At 51.7% G+C, this 20,806-nt stretch overlaps 1 protein-coding gene across 5 annotated transcripts in view; it reads right to left on the bottom strand.

The window, feature by feature from the left end:
* The window catches only part of ARHGAP21 (Rho GTPase activating protein 21), a 152,938-nt gene extending 148,345 nt beyond the window's left edge, over positions 1–4,593 (bottom strand). For 2 of the 5 annotated variants that reach the window (XR_016219907.1, XR_007909763.3), the window contains exons 1-2: positions 4,210–4,591; positions 2,540–2,986 (exon numbers count right to left, since the gene is read on the bottom strand). Coding sequence is in view for 3 of the 5 variants with exons in the window: in XM_089312456.1 (XP_089168582.1) it covers positions 2,540–2,857 (318 nt within the window). In the remaining 2 variants the exon portion in view is untranslated. Of the gene's footprint in view, positions 1–2,539; positions 2,987–4,209 lie in introns of all 5 variants that reach the window. The other 3 variants (XM_089312453.1, XM_089312454.1, XM_089312456.1) reach the window with 2 other exon arrangements.
* Between the last annotated feature and the right edge of the window lie 16,213 nt (positions 4,594–20,806).

Below are 20,806 nucleotides of genomic sequence, written 5' to 3'. Positions count from 1 at the left end.
TCCCAGGCCACTGACAGGGAGCTGGATCGGAAGTGGAGCAGCCGGTCCCAGTAAGTTGTAAAATAAACAGTGGAAGTGCTAAAAATTCCATTATTGGACAGATACAAAGTCAAATAAATGTTGAAAGTGGGAAAAGCCACAGGAAGGGAAAGGCCAGGAGCCCTGAGGAGTGAAACCACATGGCTGGGATGGAGGCGCTCGGATCACTGCGGGTCAGAGGAATGCCTACAGTGATCTTGTGAGCTAACTGCCCCCAGGCTTGGGGTCGGGGTACTGCACACACACCCCAAAGCACACAGCAAGCCTCTAAGGGAGAGGCAACACTGTCTAAAAACCCATCTAGAGATGTACCTAGTGTCTGAATTTGCAAACGCATCTGTGCTAGGTTTATGATACAATGCAAGCCATTCTCCACTGAGGGCCATGAGCCCCCATTTGAACAGGCCTGTTTGTTAGCTGCTTTTGAAGCTTCCAGTACGGTCTTGGAGGTGGTGCCTACACTTATTCATACATCAACTCAGTTTATAACACGAAGATGGACAAGAACTCTGTGTTCCAACAAAGCAACCCACCTTCTTCATCGACCGTGGTGCTAGGCAGGAAGCAGAGACTCCTATTAATTCCCTCCCGTGACCTCGTCCCCTGCCCCGGTAGGTATTTGGCCAGTGAACAACACTTCCTTTAGACATACATGCTTAGCTCAAATGTATCATTCGAATACACATAAATAGGAACGCGGCTGCTGGTTTTTACATTTCCTTAAAGAATGACATTTTTACTGCTTATCATGTAATTCGTCTAATAAAACTAAACACAAAAACAAATGCGGGGTCAAGACATAAATATCAACACAAAGCAGTCCAGTGGCAGCTCCCTTCCTATGACTAGTCACCAGATTGAAGGTGCATCAGAAGCACCAACATCACAGCTACACAGAAGCAGTCATCGGCCAAGTTCCCCCCACTCCCCACCCTGACATTTTAAACTGTTTCTGGCAGCACAGAGCCGCTTCCATCTCCAGGCAGAACCCGAGCAGCACCCTACCTATTCGTTAACAGCAAGCTGACCACCACACTGAGGCATCTGTAAATTCTCCAAACGAGCAAGATAGGGACAACACCTGTTTCCTTCTTTCCCAAACTAGAAACAATATAGCCATGCGAGCAGACCTCCAAACAGAAACAAATCTCCCAGCCCTTACAAAAACATGTAACTGTCATTGTGAATAAAAGCCAAGTGTGCAGCCAAGGACAAGGTGTGTCTAAATTCCTGGTTTCAGGGGCATCCTTCACAGGAACCCAAAAAAATTATATTAAATACCGCTAGCTCCTGTAAATACAATGCAAATGGCATGCTAATTAACATCTTCACCAGACAATGACAAACACGGCTTCAGGACCACAGGACATGTCATTATGTAAGTGCAGTACACAGGAAGCAATTGCCAGGGTGTCGGCTGGGCCTGCAGAAGGAGTTATTATGGTTTACCGGGATGAGAGGAGGTGGTGGTACACTTAATCACACTTTCACCTACAAGCAGGTGTTTACAGATGTCAAGAAGCAAAAAAAAAAAAAAAAAACCACTGATCCAAAACGTAAACCTACAGTGCTGTCAGGCAGCGGCACAGAGAGAGAAGCTCGCTGCATTGCCTGCAAGAAAGGAGGCTGCCGGAAGCAAGTTCTTCTGCACGTCTCATCGAGGGCTCATCTTTATAAAATCGTCAAAACTCGCACACTTAACACCGGACCCTGCTCCAAGGGCTGTGGAGTTCAACTCTACCAGGAGCCACGGCGAGAGCGCCAGGGCGCCTTTGGGGATGGTGTTGTCTAAAGCAATGTCCAGCCTTTCAATAAAACACACGCGTCTCCAGAGTCAAATGAGAAGACACCCGTTGGAACGCAGAGCTCCAAACACCCCGAGCTGCAGGGACAACGCGGGAGGAAGGACAGCAAAGCCACAAAGATCCCAGAGGCAACAGGGCACCCGGCTGTCACAAGCCCTGGCGCTCTGTGTGATTTCTGTCCTGCCTGCCGGGCGCCTGCTGTAGCATCTTCTCCCTTGGAAAGATGCGAGTGGGAGAGGCGACCAGCCAGCCACCTGACACCCCAGGGCGGCGCCCCCAACTTCTGAGCCAGCGGGCCAAGAAACGGCTTAAAATCAGGCCCCAGGAAGAGCAGGCGATCACTCGGGAGCTGGCACCACATCACCCTGTATGTACCCAAGGCAGAGGGGTGTGCAAGGGCCGCGCCCAGGACCCCCGCCCGTGGGAAAGGCAGCCCAAGTTCCAGGTGCCACAGCAGCCTCGCAGCTGTCACCGCCACCCCCCCACCCCGTGCGCACCCCCCCGTGTCCACATCGCCGAGAAACCGGGGGCCCCGGGGGGCGCACACGGACTACACAAAGCCAGCCTGCCAGGGTGAGGGCTGAAGGCAACCGGCCCCCAGCTGGCCCTCGCCCCGGCCACCAGCGGGAGTGGGGAGCACAAGACAAGACCGGGGGGGGGGGGCTGCCCCCCCGCCCCGCCAGGCGCTCGCTTACCTCCAGAACCGGGGTCTCGCAGGCCTTGAGCTTGTCACCATCTCCCTCCGGCAGACCAGTCCGACGCGTGGCCATCATCTCATTGCAGGCGACAAAGAGGGGACAAGTCCGGTGGGGTCCACATTGGGGGGGACAAAGGCCACCCCACAGCCAGAAGAGAAGCGAAAAATCCACGGCGGGCTCCGAGGACGCGGGCGGGGCGGGCGGGACGAGCCCCCCACCCCACCCTCCGGGGGCGGGGGTGGGGGCCTGGGAACGGAGGTCTCTTCGGGAAGCCCCTTGCTGGATGCCGAGTTCAACTCCCTCGGCCGGCCGCATCCATCCCAGGCTGCAAACACAAAGCCCACGGGGCTGCTGCGGAAAGCGATCCCCTTCCTCCGGGTGGCCAGCGGCGAGTGAGTCCAGGGGCGTTGGCCAGGGCCGACGGGCGACTCCCGGGGCCGCTTCCTACAGCAGGCGAGAGGTGAAAGGCCGTGAACTTTCGCAGACGCGGCTCGCAGCCCTGCCACATGGGCACGCCGAGCTCAGCACCCAGCCCAGCACCCGTTGCAGAAAGAATAACCCGAAAAGGGACAGCCTGCGAGGCGGGGAGGGGAAAAAAAATCAAAGACACAGAAAAAAAAAGAGAGAGAGCTCAGAACGGCGCCCCGTGGTTGCGTCCAACACGCCTGGCTAAGGTGCAGTCTTCAAGAAAAAAAAAAAAATCCCAGCCCCCGGTTCAAGTGCAATTCAATCCATGTATTTCCTGGGCAGAGAGAGCAGCGCAGGAGCGCCCCGACACGCACACCGCAGGGAAGTTTGCTCCCCACGGGGCTACAACCCGGTAAACACGGGCCCCTCTCAACCATTGCCCTGCAGAAAATAAACAAAAAAGCCGGCCGGGGCCGCGGTCGGAGCCCGGGCCGGCGGGGCGCGCTCGTGCCGGGTCCCGCCGAGGCCGCCGCTGCCGCTCGCCTGGGCCCGCGGCGGGGCTGGGTGGGGACGCGGCGCGGTTCCCGCTGCGGCGCGCTACTGCCCAGCTCCATAAATGAGCCCCCAGCCACGACTCGACCCCTGTTCCCCGCGGCCACCTCGGAGAGACGGAAGAAAAAAAATCAGAGAGAGAAAAGCAAACCGTCGCCCACCCACCCGCCTGCCCGCCCGCCCACCTACCACTATTTTTCCTCCACCCCTTCCCCAGGCCGGTCGGGGTGGGGTGGGGGGGATCTGGCGCTCCCGGGGAGCGCGGCCCGGATCTGTACTTTTTTTTTTTCTTTTTTTTCAAAGGTGCGGGGAGGAAGGGACCGAGGCGACCCTGGCCGCCGCCCGGGGCCGAGCAGCCGCGCCGCGGCGGCGAGCTGCAGCCGGGGCCCGGCCGGGACGCGCTAGGCCGCAGGCTCGGTTAATATTCATGAGCGGCCCGGGGGGCGCCCCTCCTCCACGGCCGGCCGGCCGGACCCCCGGCGCCCACCGCCGGCCTTTGTGCCCTCCCGGCCGCCCTCCCCGGCTCCGCACACGCGGGCGCGGCCCCCGCCGCCGCCGCCGCCGCCGGCTCCCTGCGGCCCCGCGCCCAGCGCCGGGCGGGGTGGCCTGAGGTGGCGGGAAGAAGCGAAGGGAGCCGGCGGCGGCGGCGAGCGGGGGCCGGGGTCGGCGCCCTCGGCGGAGAAGCGGAAAGCAGAACAGACACGCACCGGAGGAAGCGGGGGCGAGTGGGTCCGCGCCCGGCGGCAGCGCGCTCCGCACGCCCGGAGCGAGCCGGGCGGGCCCCGCGGGAGGACGATCCGCCGCCGCCGCCGCGCTCCGAGGCCGCCGCCGCCCCCGGCCGGCCGCTCCCAGGCACCGCCGCGACCTGCCCCGGCCGGCCCCGGGCTCTCGGCCGCCGCGGGAGGGCGTGGGGCGGGGCGGCGGCCGCCGGACTCTCCCCAGATCTCGCCGGGCCGGGCCGGGCCGGGGCCCCCGCGATCGCCGAGTGACAGAAACGCCCGGCTCCGCCGCCGCCGCCGCCGCCGCGCGGGGCTGCTTCCCGGGGGCGGATTTCTCGCTCCTTCCTCCCTTGGATCCACCTCCTCCCACTCCACCTCCTTTCCCCTCCCCTCCCCAGGGGAGGCTCTGGGGCTGAATATTTTCTGCCTTGAATAATACGGTCCCCGGGAGCCGACGCGCGAGCGAGGGGGATTAGCCGGGGGCGGGGGCGACCGCTGGCCACCGCGGGACCCGCGCCCCAGCGCCCGGCACCCGACACCCGGCGCCCGGCGCGGCGCAGGGGCACGGGCACGCACAGAGCTGCGGCTTCGGGGCCGTGCTCGGTGACCCGGGGCCCCTTTCTGCCTTTTATTGATGCATTGACTTGGGTGGGGAGCGAAGCCACGACGAGGCGTGGGACTTTCAGATAAGGGAGTGTCCTCGCCCGCCCGCCCCGGGGTGCGAGCGAAGCGGGCTCCATTCACTTCTTGGGTTTTTTTTTGTTGTTGCTGTTGTTGTTGGTTCAACCACAGGCTAGAGCGACCGGACAAAAGCCGGGGTCGCTGGCGGAACGGGAGAACCGCCTTCTCCGCACCCCCGGGGCATCCCAGAGGCTCCGAACCCGCGGCACCGCCGCCGCCCCGCCCCGCACAACTCCCGCGTCCGGGTCGCCGACCCCGGGGCCGGCTCGCCCCGCCCTGCCCCGCCGCGCCTCACACATCTCCCGCTGCAAATTACCCAATCGGGAGGCGCGACGGGAAAACGCGAGCCAATCAGGGGCTGCTGACTCAGGCCTCCCTCCACCCATGGCCCCGCCCCGGGCGGAAGGCCCCGCCCCCCAGGCCGCCCCGCTCGGGGGAGGTGGCTCCCCGGCCCGGATCCTCGTGGGTGCTCCGGCCTCCTCCTCGCCCCCTCCCACGCACAGCCCTCCTCCCCCAGCCGGTCCTCCTGCTGCTGCTGTCTGGGGTCATTTTTATCCTGCCGTCCGCGGGGTGCTGCCCGCTATTGTGTCTGATCAGCTGCCACCACCATCCCCAGGGAAGGCACTGGAACAAAACCAAGCAGCTACGGGGGTCTGTGAGCCTCTGGCCCTAAGGACTTGGAGACGGCCCCCCCACACACACACTGCCCGGCTCCCTCCCTGCCCACCCCTCAGGGGTCACGTCGCCCGGTTGGGGTAGGGGCTTCTGAGAGCTGTGGTGCCTGAGGCTTGGATTTCCGGCTTTTCCTAAGCGAGGAAAGGTGCCTCCAAACAGATGGAGTGCACAGCTAGGTCCTCGCTTCAGTGTGACTCTGCAAGGTGCATAGGGCTGACAGCAGCTGACCGCACCAGGCCACCTGCGAGCATGCTGGAGTGAAAGGGAGGGGCTGTCAGGCCACGCTGGTGACCTACTCAGTGGCCCACTGGGCTCGCGTGGGCTCCGGTTCTAGATACTGCAGAGTGAATTAACAGGAAGTGAACAGAAATGCAGAATATGCCCAGAGAGGCGAGGAAAAAAAAAATCAGGCACAACACAGCTCCCTCGCACTCACTGCAGAAGCACACGCATGGCGTCCGCTGAGCGCCAGCAGCTGTGAGGACATTCGGGTTGACGTTTTTTTAAATAGGCCTGTTTATGAGTGCTGGTTTTGAGAAAGATGCCCAGTTTGGTCAAAATGTACAGTACTGGCCACAAAAGGGAAGTGAAACACCTTTTAGGAATGAGGGAGAAATAGTATAACCTCGTGTAAGGATAAAGATGACAGTCCAGCTCTGGCCCCTGCTATGTAAATGAGGGCAAATTATGACCTCCCCGGAATCCAGGGCCATCCTGCCCCTGCTAGGTGTTCCCCAGGAGCCTAACAAAACAGTTCCAGGAGATAGGTATGCTGAGGAGGCGGGACTCAGCCAGGGGGAGTGGCTCCAGGGTCCATTCTTTTCATCACAACCCTGGACTCCCTCCAATGTGGATTTCAACAATGATAATAGTTCAGGCTTCACTATGCATTAATTGTGATCTGTAGGTGCCAGTGCCAGCCTACAACTCGGGACAGGTGGAATCCTGATTTTCCAAAGCTTTGCATTGCTTTCAAGATCTGTTATAAGAAACTGTCACCTGTATCTTTTCAAAACAAATATATATATATATTTTTTTTGACAGGCAGAGTTAGACAGTGAGAGAGAGAGACAGAGCGAAAGGTCTTCCTTCTGTTGGTTCACCCCCCAAATGGCCACTATGGCCAGTGCTGCGCCAATCCGAAGCCAGGAGCCAGGTGCTTCCTTTTGGTCTCCCATGCAGGTGCAGGGCCCAAGCACTTGGGCCATCCTCCACTGCCCTCCCGGGCCACAGCAGAGAGCTGGCCTGGAAGAGGGGCAACCGGGACAGAATCCGGCGCCCCAACCAGGACTAGAACCTGGGGTACTGCTGCTGCAGGCGGAGGATTAGCCTTGTGAGCCGTGGCTCTGGCCTCAAAACAAATATTTTCATTGTATTTGGATGGCAGAGAGAGAGAGAGAGAGAGAGAGAGAGAGAGAGAGAGAGAGAGAATCTTCTAACTACTGGTGCTGGGCTGGAGAGGCTGAAGCCAGAAGCTGGGTCTCCCTCGTGGGTGGCTATGACCTATGCACTTGAGCCATCACCTGCTACCTCCCAGGGTGCCCATTAACAGGAAGCTGGATCAGAAGCAAAGCTGGGCGTTTTAACTGCTGTGCCACAGGCCTGCCCTGTCACATGTGTCTGGACAGAGAAGCAGGAGGAGCACAGGGCTAAGATTGGGGGAATGTGGGACCCAGGCCCCTCCTGGGGCCTCTGAGTGTGACCCTCCCTCTCTATTTGAGAGCAGCAAATGAGATAATAGCATAAAAGTGGTTTTTTTAAAAAATAGTATCTCAATTAAAAGATTATTGGGAAGCAAGAGTTTGTCCAAGTTTCCTAACAGGAACCCTACTCTTTATCACCTCTTATCACTATTTATTAGGAATGTATTAACCCAGCTGAAAATGAGGTCCATTTGTCTCTCAAGTCACGAGCAAGAGTAAGGTTTTCACACATGTTTGAGCTCTTGTTCAGATACAGGCTGAGTACACCCCCGTGGGCATGTTTGGAAAGGGCCGCCAGCAGCCAGTCTCTCTGCAGCGCCTGGGCTCCTGGCGTAACTGGTACGGTGAGCCCTCGGTTCTCTCCAGCAGCCCCTCTTGGGCAGCTCACTCCAGCAGAGGAGGGCAAGGGATAGGAAGAGGAGCCACACCTGGGTCCTTTGGCTACCTCCCAACATTTCCAGTGAGAGGCTTCATCACCCAGTAGTTCTGGGGGTCATTGAAACCAAAAGGAGATTGGAACTCGCAGTAGGTTTCGGGGTGGATCACTTTGGTTTTCTTTCTCCCAAATGTCACAGATAAGCAAGATCCGACAGTAATTCTCCCTGTATTGACTTTGAAAGACTGCCGTCTGAGAGCTGGGCTATGGAGCTAATCCACATGCTGGTTTCCTATCACCTAACTTCTTTTTTTTTTTTTTTTAAGATTTATATTTATTTGAGAAGCAGAATTACAGACAGAGAGAAGGAAACAAAGAGAGAGATCTTCCCTCAGAGAGAGGTCTGCCATCCTCTGGTTCACTCCCCAAATGGCTGCAACAGCCAGCCCGAGTTGAGCCGATCCGAAGCCAGGAGCCAGAAGCTTCTTCAAGGGCTCCTATGTGGGTGCAGGAGCCCAAGGACTTGGGCCATCTTCTACTGCTTTCCCAGGCCATAGCAGAGAGCTGGATCGAAGAGCAGCATCCAGGACACAAACCAGCTCCCATATGGGATGTGGGTGCAGCAACGTACTACGCCACGGTGCTGGCCCCTCGCCTAACTTCTTAGCCTATCCCTTCGCTCGGCCTGAGAAGTGACTACAGGACCACACTGTCATTCTCACACTGGGAGGCAAAACCGTTTTCAAGATGGGCACTGTTTCCTCCAGAATGCAAGTTGGGTCTTTGATAATGACATAATAATATTGCTTTGATGAGCCATTATCAAGGGAAAATGTCAAAGCCAGAAATAGCCCCCCAGCCTCCCAGCCCCTGGTCTGAGGTCAGGCTGTGATAATCTGTGGGTGATTTCTGCTCTGAATATAGAAGCCGGAGGCACAAGTGTTTGCCAGTGAATGCCGCAAATGAAATTTGTAATTTGAAATGAGGCATTTGCGAAACTATGTGTCTGAGGCAGTTAAAACCAATGACCCTCTGAGGAGTAAGCACTTTTTGGTTTTAGGAAAACACTTTGGACTTTTTTCTTATTCATACAATAACAAAAGACACGTTATCCACTAGTATTTCTTTGAAAAGACTTTCTGAAAAAAATGTATTTATTTATTTATTTGCAAGGTAGAGCAACAAAAAGAAAGGAAGAGAGAGAGAGAGACAGAGATCTTCCACTCACTGGTTCAGTCCCTACATGGTTGCCAGAGCTGAACCAGGTCAATGCCAGGAGCCAGGAACTCCATCCAGGTCTCCCACTTGAGCCATCTTCCACTGCTTTCTCAGGTGCATTAGCAGGGAGCTGGCTCACAAACAGATCAGCTGGGACTCAAACCGGTGCTCCCATATGGGATGCCGGTGCAGCAGGCATAGGCTTAACCTACTGTGCCGCATGTCAGCCCATGGGAAAAACTTTCATTTGTGTTGAATGACTACAGGACTCCTGCCTCACTTTATTTCTCCACAATAAACATTTTCTGAGATTCTTTTTCCTTTGTGGCTCTTTTAAACATAGTATAAATGATTTACTAATGATGGGATATTCTGTGTTAGCTAAATATATGGCATGATTTCTGGCCACATGACTCCTGCTATCTGATTGTTCATTTCTGAACTGGCTAAGGTGGGAGGTAATGATGCTGTTTAATTCACTACATACTGTACAGAGCCTAGCAAAGCGCCACACACAGTGAAGTCTTTTTGTTTTTTTAAAGATTTATTTGAGAGTTACAGAGACAGAGGGAGAGATAGAGATTGTCCAGCCACTGGTTCACTTCCCAAAGGCTGCAATAGCCAGGGCTGGGCCAGGAGCCTAGAACTCCATCTGGGTCTCCCACAGGAGTGGCAAAGGCCCAAGGACTTGGACCATCATCTGCTGCTTTCCTGGGCCTGTTTGCAGGGAGCGGGATTGGAGCAGAGCAGCCAGGACTTGAACCAGTGCACACTTGGGATGCCAGTGTGGTAGGCAGCAGCTTAACCTGCTATACCACAAGTCCAGCCCCACAATGAAGTCTTTCCTTTTTTTTTTTTTTTTTTTTTTTTTTTTTTTTTTTTTTTTTTGACAGGCAGAATGGACAGTGAGAGAGAGAGACAGAGAGAAAGGTCTTCCTTTGCCTTTGGGTCACCCTCCAATGGCCGCCGCTGCAGCCGGCGCACCGCGCTGATCTGATGGCAGGAGCCAGGTGCTTCTCCTGGTCTCCCATGGGGTGCAGGGCCCAAGCACTTGGGCCATCCTCCACTGCACTCCCGGGCCACAGCAGAGAGCTGGCCTGGAAGAGGGGCAACCGGGACAGAATCTGGTGCCCCGACTGGGACTAGAACCCGATGTGCCGGCGCCGCAGGCGGAGGATTAGCCTATTGAGCTGCGGCGCCGGCCCACAATGAAGTCTTGAATAATTCTCTTCCCCCAGCTTATCGTGAACTTTTCCTTCTCTGCACTAGAGTGTTAGTATTTGTTTTCTGTTTCTCTGTGTGTATGTGTTGTGTTGCTGTTGACTACTTGATATCAAGCAATTTTATGAGTGAATATTGTATCCTTTTTTTAAGATTTTATTTATTTATTTGAGAGGTAGAGTCACAGATAGTGAGAAGGAGAGAGAGGTCTTCCATCTGCTGGTTCACTCCCTAAATAGCCGCAATGGCCAGAGCAGAGCCCATCCAAAGCCAGGAGCCAGGAGCCTCTTCTGGGTCTCCCACGTGGGTGCAGGGACCCAAGGACTTGGGCCATCTTCTACTGCTTTCCCAGGCCACAGCAGAGAGCTGGATCGGAAGAGGAGCAGCCGGGACTAGAACCGGTGCCCATATGGGATGCCGGCACTGCAGGCAGAGGATTCACCTGCTACGCCACAGCGCCAGCCTCTGTGTCCTTTCCTATCTAGATGATCAGTTTCTCTAGGCTGATTCCTAGGGGCTTCACTTCTTTTCCACTCCCACAATGACTGCCATAGCTTCTACACACAGATGTCACCATGGGCTGGCATTTGTCAGAATAGTTAAGTTGCACTTGGGACACCTGCATCCTGTATCTGAATACCTGAGTTCAAGTCCTGGCTCCAGCTCCCAATTCTAGCTTCCGGCTATGGTGCACCCTGGCACGGGATGGGTCCCTGCCACCCACAGAGGAGACCCAGATTGAGTTCCCCATTCCTGGTCTCAGCTTGGCCCAGCCCCAGCTGTTGTGGGAATTTGGGGAATGAACCCACAGATGATCTCTCTCTCTCTCTCTCTCTCTCTGCCTCTCTCTCTGTCTCTGTCTCTCTCTCTCTCTCTGTCTGCCCCATCTGTCTCTGATGGAAAGTTGGTCAATGGACACCAAATTGCAGTTAGAAAGGGAGAATACAGTTCAGGCATTCTATCACACAGTAGGGCAACTATAGATAATCATTATGTACTGCACGACTCCAAAACAGCCAGAGAGAAGTTTTTAAATGTTTTCACCACAAAGAGAAGATAGACATGCTCTCCTAGATTTGGACACTATGCAGTGTAGACATACGTGAAAACCTCACAGGGTATGCATTTAGTATGTACGATTTTTGTGTGTCAATAAAAAAAATAAAAATTAGGAAAAACCTGAAAAAAAGAAACCAGTGATGATCGTGTCTCCAGTACTAATAAATATGTACACCTCCAGAAATTCTTAGCTGACTGACAGCTGTCTGGGACATGCGATGATGTGTGGATACACCCTGGGAATATGCCAGGGATGGGGAATGCACATTATAAGAAGGGTCCACAAAAAGAGGAACTGGTGTCAGCCCCAGCTTCCGGAAACGCCTTCTTTACTGACTCGCCCTCTGGTGATGGAGCTCAGTGGGCCATATCATCATCCAAAAAAAAAAAAAAAAAATTAGTTGCATTGTGGCAGTCATTATGGAATCTCAGCTCATACACTGTATGCATAGTCATGTATCCAACATTTTCTTGTGGATTCAGATTACTTATCAACACCATGATCTTTTTGGTTAAAGATTTATTTTAGTTGATTGAAAGGCAGAGTTACAGAAAGAGAAGAAGAGAAAGAGACAGAGAGAGAGAGAGATCTTCCATCTGCTGGTTCACTCCCCAAATGGCCACAATGACTGGGGCTGAGTCAGACCAAAGCCAGGAGCCTAGAAGCCCATCTGGGTCTCCCTTATGGGTGGCAGGGGCCCAAGCACTTGGACCGTCTTCTGCTGCTTTCCCAGGTATGTTGGCAGGGAGCTGGATCAGAAGTGGAGCAGCTGGGACTCCAAGTGGGGTTCAATAAAGAATACAGAATTGCAGGTGACAGCTTAACAAAGACAGCACCATCAACACCCCAAGCTTTATCATGAAAATTCTGTAGGGTGGTAGTCATATTCAACAGCACCAAGGGTTTATTCATATACATTAAAAAAATTTAAACTCATGTGCATGTTTATGGTATCCTAAGAATCGTGACTTTCAGTTATGCATGTCCCAGTTTTCCTTAAAAATAGGAGACGGGTGTTTTAAATGTTCCCACCCACTGAATGCGAGCTAGAACATCCTGTGAAAATAGCGTGCAATCTGGGCAGAAACCCATATTACAACTGGGGAACTGAAATATGTTTTTATCATCTTGGAATAGAACGCTGAATTCCAACCATTCTAACTAGGGAACTGCTGGCAGTTGGTTTTTAATATTAGAGGTCTAATCTGGAGTAACCAAATCTTCATCATCAAAAGCAAGAGGGAGGGAGGGAGGGAGGAAGGGAGGAAGGGAGGGAGGGAGGGAGAGAGAGAGAGAGAGAGACCTTCCCTTTCGTCTCCGTTGACCAGGAAGGTTACCACAAGACTGCTCCATTGCTGGGTTCAGTGTAACTTAGCTATCCTACATTATCCCCCAGCGCTGCAGATCCCATTTCCCTATCCCAATAATTGCCTGCATTCCTTAGTAATCCGAAAGTCAACTGACCAAGGACTCTTTCTTCAGATACGACAAGATTGCAGGGGGATACGTGGCAGTTCACATCTGGGCTTAAGCAGGATAGATGCAGGCTTGCATAACTTTTCCCCTAAAAGATTTTTTCAATTATATTTTAATTTTCAGAAATTGCAACATAAAAAGAGATAAATAAACACCAAAACCATGAAAGAGCCCAATCTCATGCCACATTTTAGGCTGCATTCTCTTGCATTCTTCTCTCTTTCTTCTATGGCTTCTCATTGGTGGAATACAACAGAAAGCCGGAGGCACCCGAAGATAATCCATGTACCCTGTTTATTTTAATATAAATATGCGTAGGAAAGCTAGGTAACAAATCCTTGTTAAAGATGAGTGGAAAGGAAATAAGAAGGCTGATGTAAACATTTTAAATGGTAGAGGGGTAATTGCAATAAAGGAACATATTATTCTAAAGAGAGAGAAAGGATTTGTTACGGATGAAGATTAACCTCAGTAGACAGAAGAAAAATACAGACAAATGTTTTACACCCTAAAGGAAATGAAATATATCAAAAATGAAATCACAAGGGCATAGAGCAGATATAAAAAGAGTTAGAAGAGCTAAGAGAAGATATGGGGGGAGGGGTCCTACTATTGCAGAAATAATGCATGAATTTGAAATAAGAAGGAGTGGGAAATGAGAGAGAGAGAGAGAGAGAGAGAGAGAGAGAGAGGTGGACGACAGGTATTTAGAAAGCATAACCAGGTGGGCATTTGACCTAGCAGTTACAAGGCACACATTCCCTGTTGGAGTGCTTGGGCTCAGCTCCCAGCTCTGGACCCCGTTTCAGCTTCCTCCCCTTCACAGCCTGGGAGGCGGCAGTGATGGGGCCCTGCCACCCACGTGGGAGACATGCATTGAGTTCCTTCCTCCCAGCTTTGACTAGGCCCAGTCCTGGCCACTGTGGGCATTTGAGGAGGAAACCAGTGGCTGGCTCGCGCTCTCTCACTCTCTCTCTTTCTCTGACTCTTGAATTAAAAAGAAAACAAAAGGGAAGGAGATGAAAGTCAGAAGATGGAAAATGAAAATTAGAAATGTGATTCAGACTAAAATTCAAATGTGATTCAAACTAAAAAAAATCTTTCAAGGATAAAATGTGGCAGATGGCTAATCGTCCCCTAGAATCCATTCATTCTTTCTTTCATAAGAGCATTTTCACTGGGCACCTGGTTAACAAGCTAGACTTCCTTCTAACTAGGTGTGGTCATCTGACTGAATTCTAGGCACGGACATGTAGGCAGGAATGACGATGTGTCAGTCCAGAGATCTTTCCTTAAAAGGATTGGATCTGTGGCTTCCCAGACCCTCCCCTGCCTCACAATGGCTACAGATAGGGTTGCCAGGTTCAACAAATAAAAATAAAGAGCTATCAGTTCAATCCGAATTTCAGATAAACCCCAAATTCATCTTCAGTGTATGTGTGTCTCAACAATTGCATGAGACATACCCTACAATTTACTTGTTTGTTTGAAATGCAGGTCGAACTGGGTGTCCTCTGCTTTATCTGGAGTCCTTGCTGGAAACAATACAGAGGTAGGAGGGAATGGCACCATTGTCAAAGGAATACATGAATTACAAATCAGAAGAAATAAGAAATATCCAGTGAAAAATAGTGGCATAGTTGACAGGTTTTATTTTTTTTTTTTTCTTAAGATTTATTTATTTGAAAGCGACAGAGAAGGAAGGGAGGGAGGGAGGGAGAGAGAGAGAGAGAGAGAGAGAATGAATGAGAGAATCTCCCATCTGCTGATTCATTCCCCCAAATGTTCACAACATACAGGAGTGGGCCAGTGAAAGCCAGGAGCCAGGGGCTCCATCCGGGTCTCCCATGTGGGTGGCTGGGACCCAAGTACTTGAGCCATCACCTACTGCCTCCCAGGTACATCAACAGAAAGGTAGATCTGGGAGCTGAGAAGCTCAGACTGGAACTGGCACTCCTATGGGGGATGTGGTGTCCCAAGCAGAGACTTAGCCCACGGTGCCAAATGCTCACCACAAAATGACAGGTTTTAAAAAGCAGTGAAGACACACGCGCTCCATTTCAGAGCTCTGCTTCTGTTTCCCGCTTTCCGCCAACACACACCCTGGGAGGGAGCAGGTCGTGGCTCCTCGCCACCTGTGCGTGTTGGATCCTGGCCACCTGTGGCAGACACCTGGCTTGCATTCCTGGCTCCTTTAACCCAGGAATGGGAGCCACCCAGGAAGGAGACACAGCCTTCGGAGCAGGCCTGAGTGCCTGCCTCTGGTTTGTTACTGGAAGAGACATCGCCTTCCACAGTCACTTCTACTCGTGGGCACTGTGGCATTCGTAAGACCATTTTGGCACAGGAGGTTAATCTTTGTCTGTAGCCATATGGAAAGCTCTCTTGCTATTCCAGAGGTCAGCAATTAGTACAAGGAAAAGATTGCTTGTGGGAAGATATTAAACTTGGGGTATAAGAAAAAGCATCTGGGGGCTGGAGCTGTGACGTAACACTGGAATCCCGTATGGGTTCCAGTTCAAGTCCCGGCTGCTCCACTTCTGATCCAGCTCCCTGCTAATGCACCTGGGAAATCGGCAGAGGGTGGCCCAAGTGCTCGGGCCCCTGCACCCATGTTGCAGACCAGAAGAAGTTCCTGTCTCGTGACTTCCACTTGTCCCAGCCCTGGCTGTTGCGGCCATTTGGGGAGTAACCCATCGAATGGAAGATCTCTCTGTCTCTGTCTCTGCTCCTTTGTTTCTGTAACTCTGCCTTTCAAATAAATAAAAATAAATCTTGAAAAAAAATGACAACCTACAAGCAAATCAAAGTGCTTGATCTAAAGCAGCATTTGGCAAATGATGGCCCACAGACCAAATTCAGACCTTCCACCTGCTTTTGTAAATCAAGTGCTACAGATGACGGTCCCACTCATTTGATAGTATCCTCTATGGCTGCTTTAGCACTATGAAGGATAGCACTAGAAATGAGTAGTTGCAACAGAAAACAAAAGGCCTGCACAGCCTAGCACGTTTCCTAGCTGAAAGTTTGCCAACTCCTGACCCAAAGGAAAACCATTTCTGAACTCGGGATTCTCAGCATGAATTGACAGTAGAATAATTTTGTAGGAAACAAAACCAATGTGACTCAGAGATCAAAGCCAGGCAACCTTTCACGTTGAAAAGCAGCTGAAAACCACTTTCAAATAGGTAAACATTCAGGAACTGTATCACCCTTCTCCAATTCACCAAAACAACGACAAGGCTATCTACTAAGAGATGATTCCTAATCAATGTAAAAGGGTGGACAGTGGATGTGAAACAGCTGTGATTACTGTTGCAAGAATACAGGACGTGACTGTTACAAATCTTGCAAAATTAAAGCGCTACAAGGAAAAGTAACAAGACTCTGTCATACACTACAACAAAACATCAAATGTCAAAGTGTTGATGGAAACACAAGTTCTTGTACACTGCAACCGAGAAACACACATCCCCAGACTGTGGGGAGCAACCCGGACTAGACTAAGTTACTGGAATTAAGACTTATTCTATGCATCTGCTCTCCCACAATATGGCGCTGAGAAGGGAGAAACAGCTTCTACGCAGCTGCCTCCAGTTCAACCAATAAACTGTAGGACCTGCTCCTGATTGGAGAGAGCAGCGTACTCGGCGTGTGGGTAGCAGAGTTGGGATTGGTGGAAAAGGACTATAAAGGAGGAGAGAGACAACATGCACCAGGAACACCTGAGGAACACCTGTGCAGCCCCCGAGAGAGCCGCCGGCGGTGTGCCGCTCCCCCGCGGAAGTGGGGAAGGTGGCTAGGGGGAAGGGACGGTAGCCAACCCGGGAAGAACCAGCAGCAAACCCGGGGAGGGCCGAGCAGACAAAAGAACAACACAGGGTTTAGTGTCGTTCCTCCAGGAAGAGGGGGAGCGACACCAGACCAGTAAACCGGGCATCTGTACTTGCTCAGGCCCCAAGCTCTGTACTGATTACAAAATCTGAGATGGCTTCTATCTCCACCTAGATACTAAACAGGGATTACAAACTTGAGATGCCCAGTTAAGTGAGAATCCTGGGGCTGGTGCCATGGCTCACTTGGTTAATCCTCCACCTGTGGCACTGGCATTCCATATGGGAGCCGGTTCCAGTCCCGGTTGCTCCTCTTCCAGTCTAGCTCTCTGCTGTGGCCTGGGAATGCAGTGGAGGATGGCCTAAGCACTTGGGCCCTGCACCCACATGGGAGACCAGGAAGAAGCTCCTGGCTTCGGATCTGCAGCGCACCAGCTGTAGCAGCCGTTTGAGGGGTGAACCAACGGAAGGAAGACCTTTCTCTCTCTGTCTCTCACGGTCTATAGCTCTGCCTGTTAAATAAAAAAAAAGTGAGAATCCTGTCCTCCCAAAACCTCCAAAGCAGTCTTGCCCCCTCTTCTCTCATACACACCCCCATTGCATCTGTCAGCTCCAACCTCAAATTATGTCCCAAACCTGATCACCACCACAGTTGTGACCCAACCCCAAGTCATCTATCACCTGGATATGACAGCAATGTTAACAGGTCTCCCGGCCATGTCCCTTCCCAACACAGGAGCCCAGGCAACAGGCAATGCATTCAGAGCCTAAATCAGATCATGTCCCTTCTTTGCTTAAAACCCTCTAATGGGCTTCCCGTTACCCTCAGATAAAAAGGCACACCGTCTACCCAGTGCCCCAGGCACCTGCTGCTCACCCGCTGTCTGCACCTGCTGCTCCCTGAGTAGAATACGCTGCCCCCATATCCACTCAGGCTTCCTCCTCATCGCATTCAGGCTTTCACTTTATTGAACAGGTCTTCTCTGATCACCCCACTTAAAATAACACCTAATCTTCCCACTCTGCCTCCCAGCCCAGTGGCTCTCTCTCTCCTCTCCTTATACTTTAGCGTTTAGAGCACCTGTTGCCACCTGCTGTTATATATTTTTATTTATCGTCTATCCCCCTAGAATGGAAGTCTCAGCAGAGCAGGAACCACGTCTCTCCTATTTATTATTAGATCCCCAGTTCCCAGAACAGATGCTAACACATACCTGACGCCCAATATGTATGTGTTGAAGACTGAACAATCACATGTTTAAATTCAGCAGCCAGGAATGTTGAAAATGCCTATAGCCTAGTATTAAAAAAATCTGCTTCTGGATATGCACTCAAAAGAACTGTCTCTGGTTTACAGGTGGCTGTGTAGGATGTCCTCCTTTCTAGAATAGTGAAAACAATGTGTTCTGCAGTAGGTGAATAGGGAAAACCAGTTTTATTTAGGCGATTCAAGTTCAAAATGAAGGAATATATCAACATATGTCAGTTAAAATGAAGGAATATAGCAACATATGTCAATTTATATCAAAAGCGTGATGCTGAGTGAAAAACCAGATGGTCATAAGAGCAAACAGCTTGATACTGCCTGCACACCATGCAAATGGATCCACACACGGAACACCCTTTGCACACATATCATATGCACAACACATTTTGCACATGTATGTATCCATGTATATGCATGTGTAATGTACTATGCATCTATATCCATATATGTAATGTACTATGCATATATATCCATGTATCTAACATGGTGTGCACATAATCCATGTGTGGGGTGCACTGCATATGTATCCATATGCACCTATTTATAAAAATACTATTCACGCCGGCGCCGCCCCTAGGAGCTAAGTGTTTGCCCGAGTGACCAGGGGTAGAGCAGAGTTGGAATGAGTTCATTGAGGAGTCCGGGGCACCTCCTCTGAGGCCAGGGCTCACATGGAGGTTTGCATCTTGGTGGAGGGGAGGGCAATCGCAAATGAGAATAAATTTGATAAGGGCGGTGGAGGAGTTGCAGGATCTATGGATGCGGAGCCTGAAAATCTAAGACTAAAGATGTAGCATCAGAAATAATTTCAGGCCGGCGCCGCGGCTCACTAGGCTAACCCTCCGCCTTGCAGCGCCGGCACACCAGGTTCTAGTCCCGGTCGGGGCACCAGATTCTGTCCCGGTTGCCCCTCTTCCAGGCCAGCTCTCTGCTGTGGCCAGGGAAGTGCAGTGGAGGATGGCCCAAGTTCTTGGGCCCTGCACCCCATGGGAGACCAGGAGAAGCACCTGGCTCCTGCCATCGGATCAGCACAGTGCGCCGGCCGCGGTGGCCATTGGAGGGTGAGCCAACGGCAAAGGAAGACCTTTCTGTCTCTCTCACTGTCCACTCTGTCTGTCAAAAAATTTTAAAAAAATACTATTCAGGTGTATCCATATATGCACCTGGCTTTATGTATGCATATATGTGATGCAATATGCATACATATGCATATATGTAACACTTTGTGCATACATATCCATATATGTAGCATGCTATGTATATGGATCCATATATGTAACCATTCACACACATGTATCCATAAGTAAATCATACTATGTTGAATAGTATATAGTTCATAATACTGGATTCAAAGCCCTCAACTCTGGAAATGTCTTACGTTTCTCTAGACAACTTTTGCATTAGACAGGTGATTGCAACCAAAGTGTCAGAAAATCAACGGAAGATGGATACTGAGAAGAGTAGGTATCAAAACCTGAGGAATGCGACCAAAGCTGTACCTACAAGTAGACCAGTGTTATGGCTCAGCTGGTTAACACCTGCCTGCAGCCCTGGCATCCCATTTAGCAGTTGTGGTTCAAGTCCTGGCTGCTCCTTCCAATCCAGCTTCCTGCTAATGTGCCTGGGAAAGCAGTGGAGGATGGCCCAAGCGCTCAGGTCCCTGCCCTCCATGTAGGGGACCCCAGTGGAATTCAAGGCTCCCGGCTTTGCTTGGCCCAGACCTGGCTATTGTGGCCATTTGGGGAATGAACCAGAGAACCGAAGGGTTCCCTTTCTCTTTCTCATACTCTCTCACTCTCTCTCTCTCTGTAACTCTGCCTCTCAAAGACAAGTCAATAAATATATGCCTTTTTATAAAAAAGTTATATTTACAAGAAAATTCACAGCCTTTTATCTTTTCGTTATGAAAAAATAAAATTACAGTGTTGTTATTTTTAAAAGGTTTATTTATTTTTGTACTTGACAGGCAAATTTCTAGAGCTGAGCAGCAGAGACAAAGAGCTGTCCATCCCTGGGTTGCACCCCCAGAAGGCTCTGTGTAAGATCCCACACTGTCCCTTTGAAGATAAGGATGGCTCTTATTCCTGCATATGTCAACCCAGCATGCCCTTTAGGCTCCCGGGAGACATCTGCAGACAGCTTGCCCAACCCCCAAGTTCACAGGTGCACCTGTTTGCTGTGACCTCAGGGGCCTCACCAGAAGGGAGATGAGAGTGGGGGAACACATTTTCCTGCAGCGGCACTGCCTCCAGAGACTGTCAGAGGCGAGAGCCCCAAAGAGGAGTGTTGAGTGAAGGAAGACCATCATTCCCCCACTCTCAGCCAGCCGTGTGCTTTCTAAGACATCTTAAGGGATGTCCTTTTCCATTTCTGTGTTCCTTTGTCCTGGTTGGGCCAGGGCTCAGAGCCAGAAGGTGAGAAGGACAGACAGTTCTGTAGTGTGACATGGAGATGCGCTTTCCAGGGAGATCAGGGCAGCAGTGCTGATTTTGGGGGTTCCAGGAAGCAGCTGCTTTGCCGTAGTGTGGACGTAGACTCTTACCTGTGTCTGAGGGCTGCTCGTTCCTAGGCCAGGAAGGCTTAGGGAGGAATTGTCTAAAGCTGGCGTTGGCAAGCTCATGCCTGTTTGTATACGTAGAATGTTATCGGAACACAATGCCCATGTGTTTATGCAGCATCTGTGGCTGCTTTCCTATAGCCTGGCAGAGTTGATACCTGTGACAGGTCCTGTAGCTCACCATGCCTCAAATACCTACTTGCTCTCTGGCTTTGTGCAGAGTTGGTTTGCTGTCCCCTTGGTCTACGGTCAACGTTTTCAAAGAGAAGATTGCAGGGAACCAACACCACCCTTGAAAATCCTGCAGGAAGCCAAGGGGGCTGTGTTGTCACCTGATGAACTCTGTTCGTATTTCCCCAGCAGTTTCTCCACTGAACACCGGGTGAAGCGGTCGGTGTATGTGCTGAGAAATGTACGTATCCAATAGCAGAACTACACTAGGCACAGAGAGACGAGGAGCTGGCGAGATGTTACCAATGAGGGACATGCGGCATCACTTTTGGGACATCACTTATGGT

This window comes from Oryctolagus cuniculus, chromosome 13, assembly GCF_051225735.1.
Source record: "Oryctolagus cuniculus isolate XC-2025 breed Fujian yellow rabbit chromosome 13, ASM5122573v1, whole genome shotgun sequence".
Taxonomy (NCBI): Eukaryota; Metazoa; Chordata; class Mammalia; order Lagomorpha; family Leporidae; genus Oryctolagus; species Oryctolagus cuniculus.
Note: the sequence above shows the minus strand (reverse complement) of the source record. Positions and strands in the feature narration are given on the sequence as shown.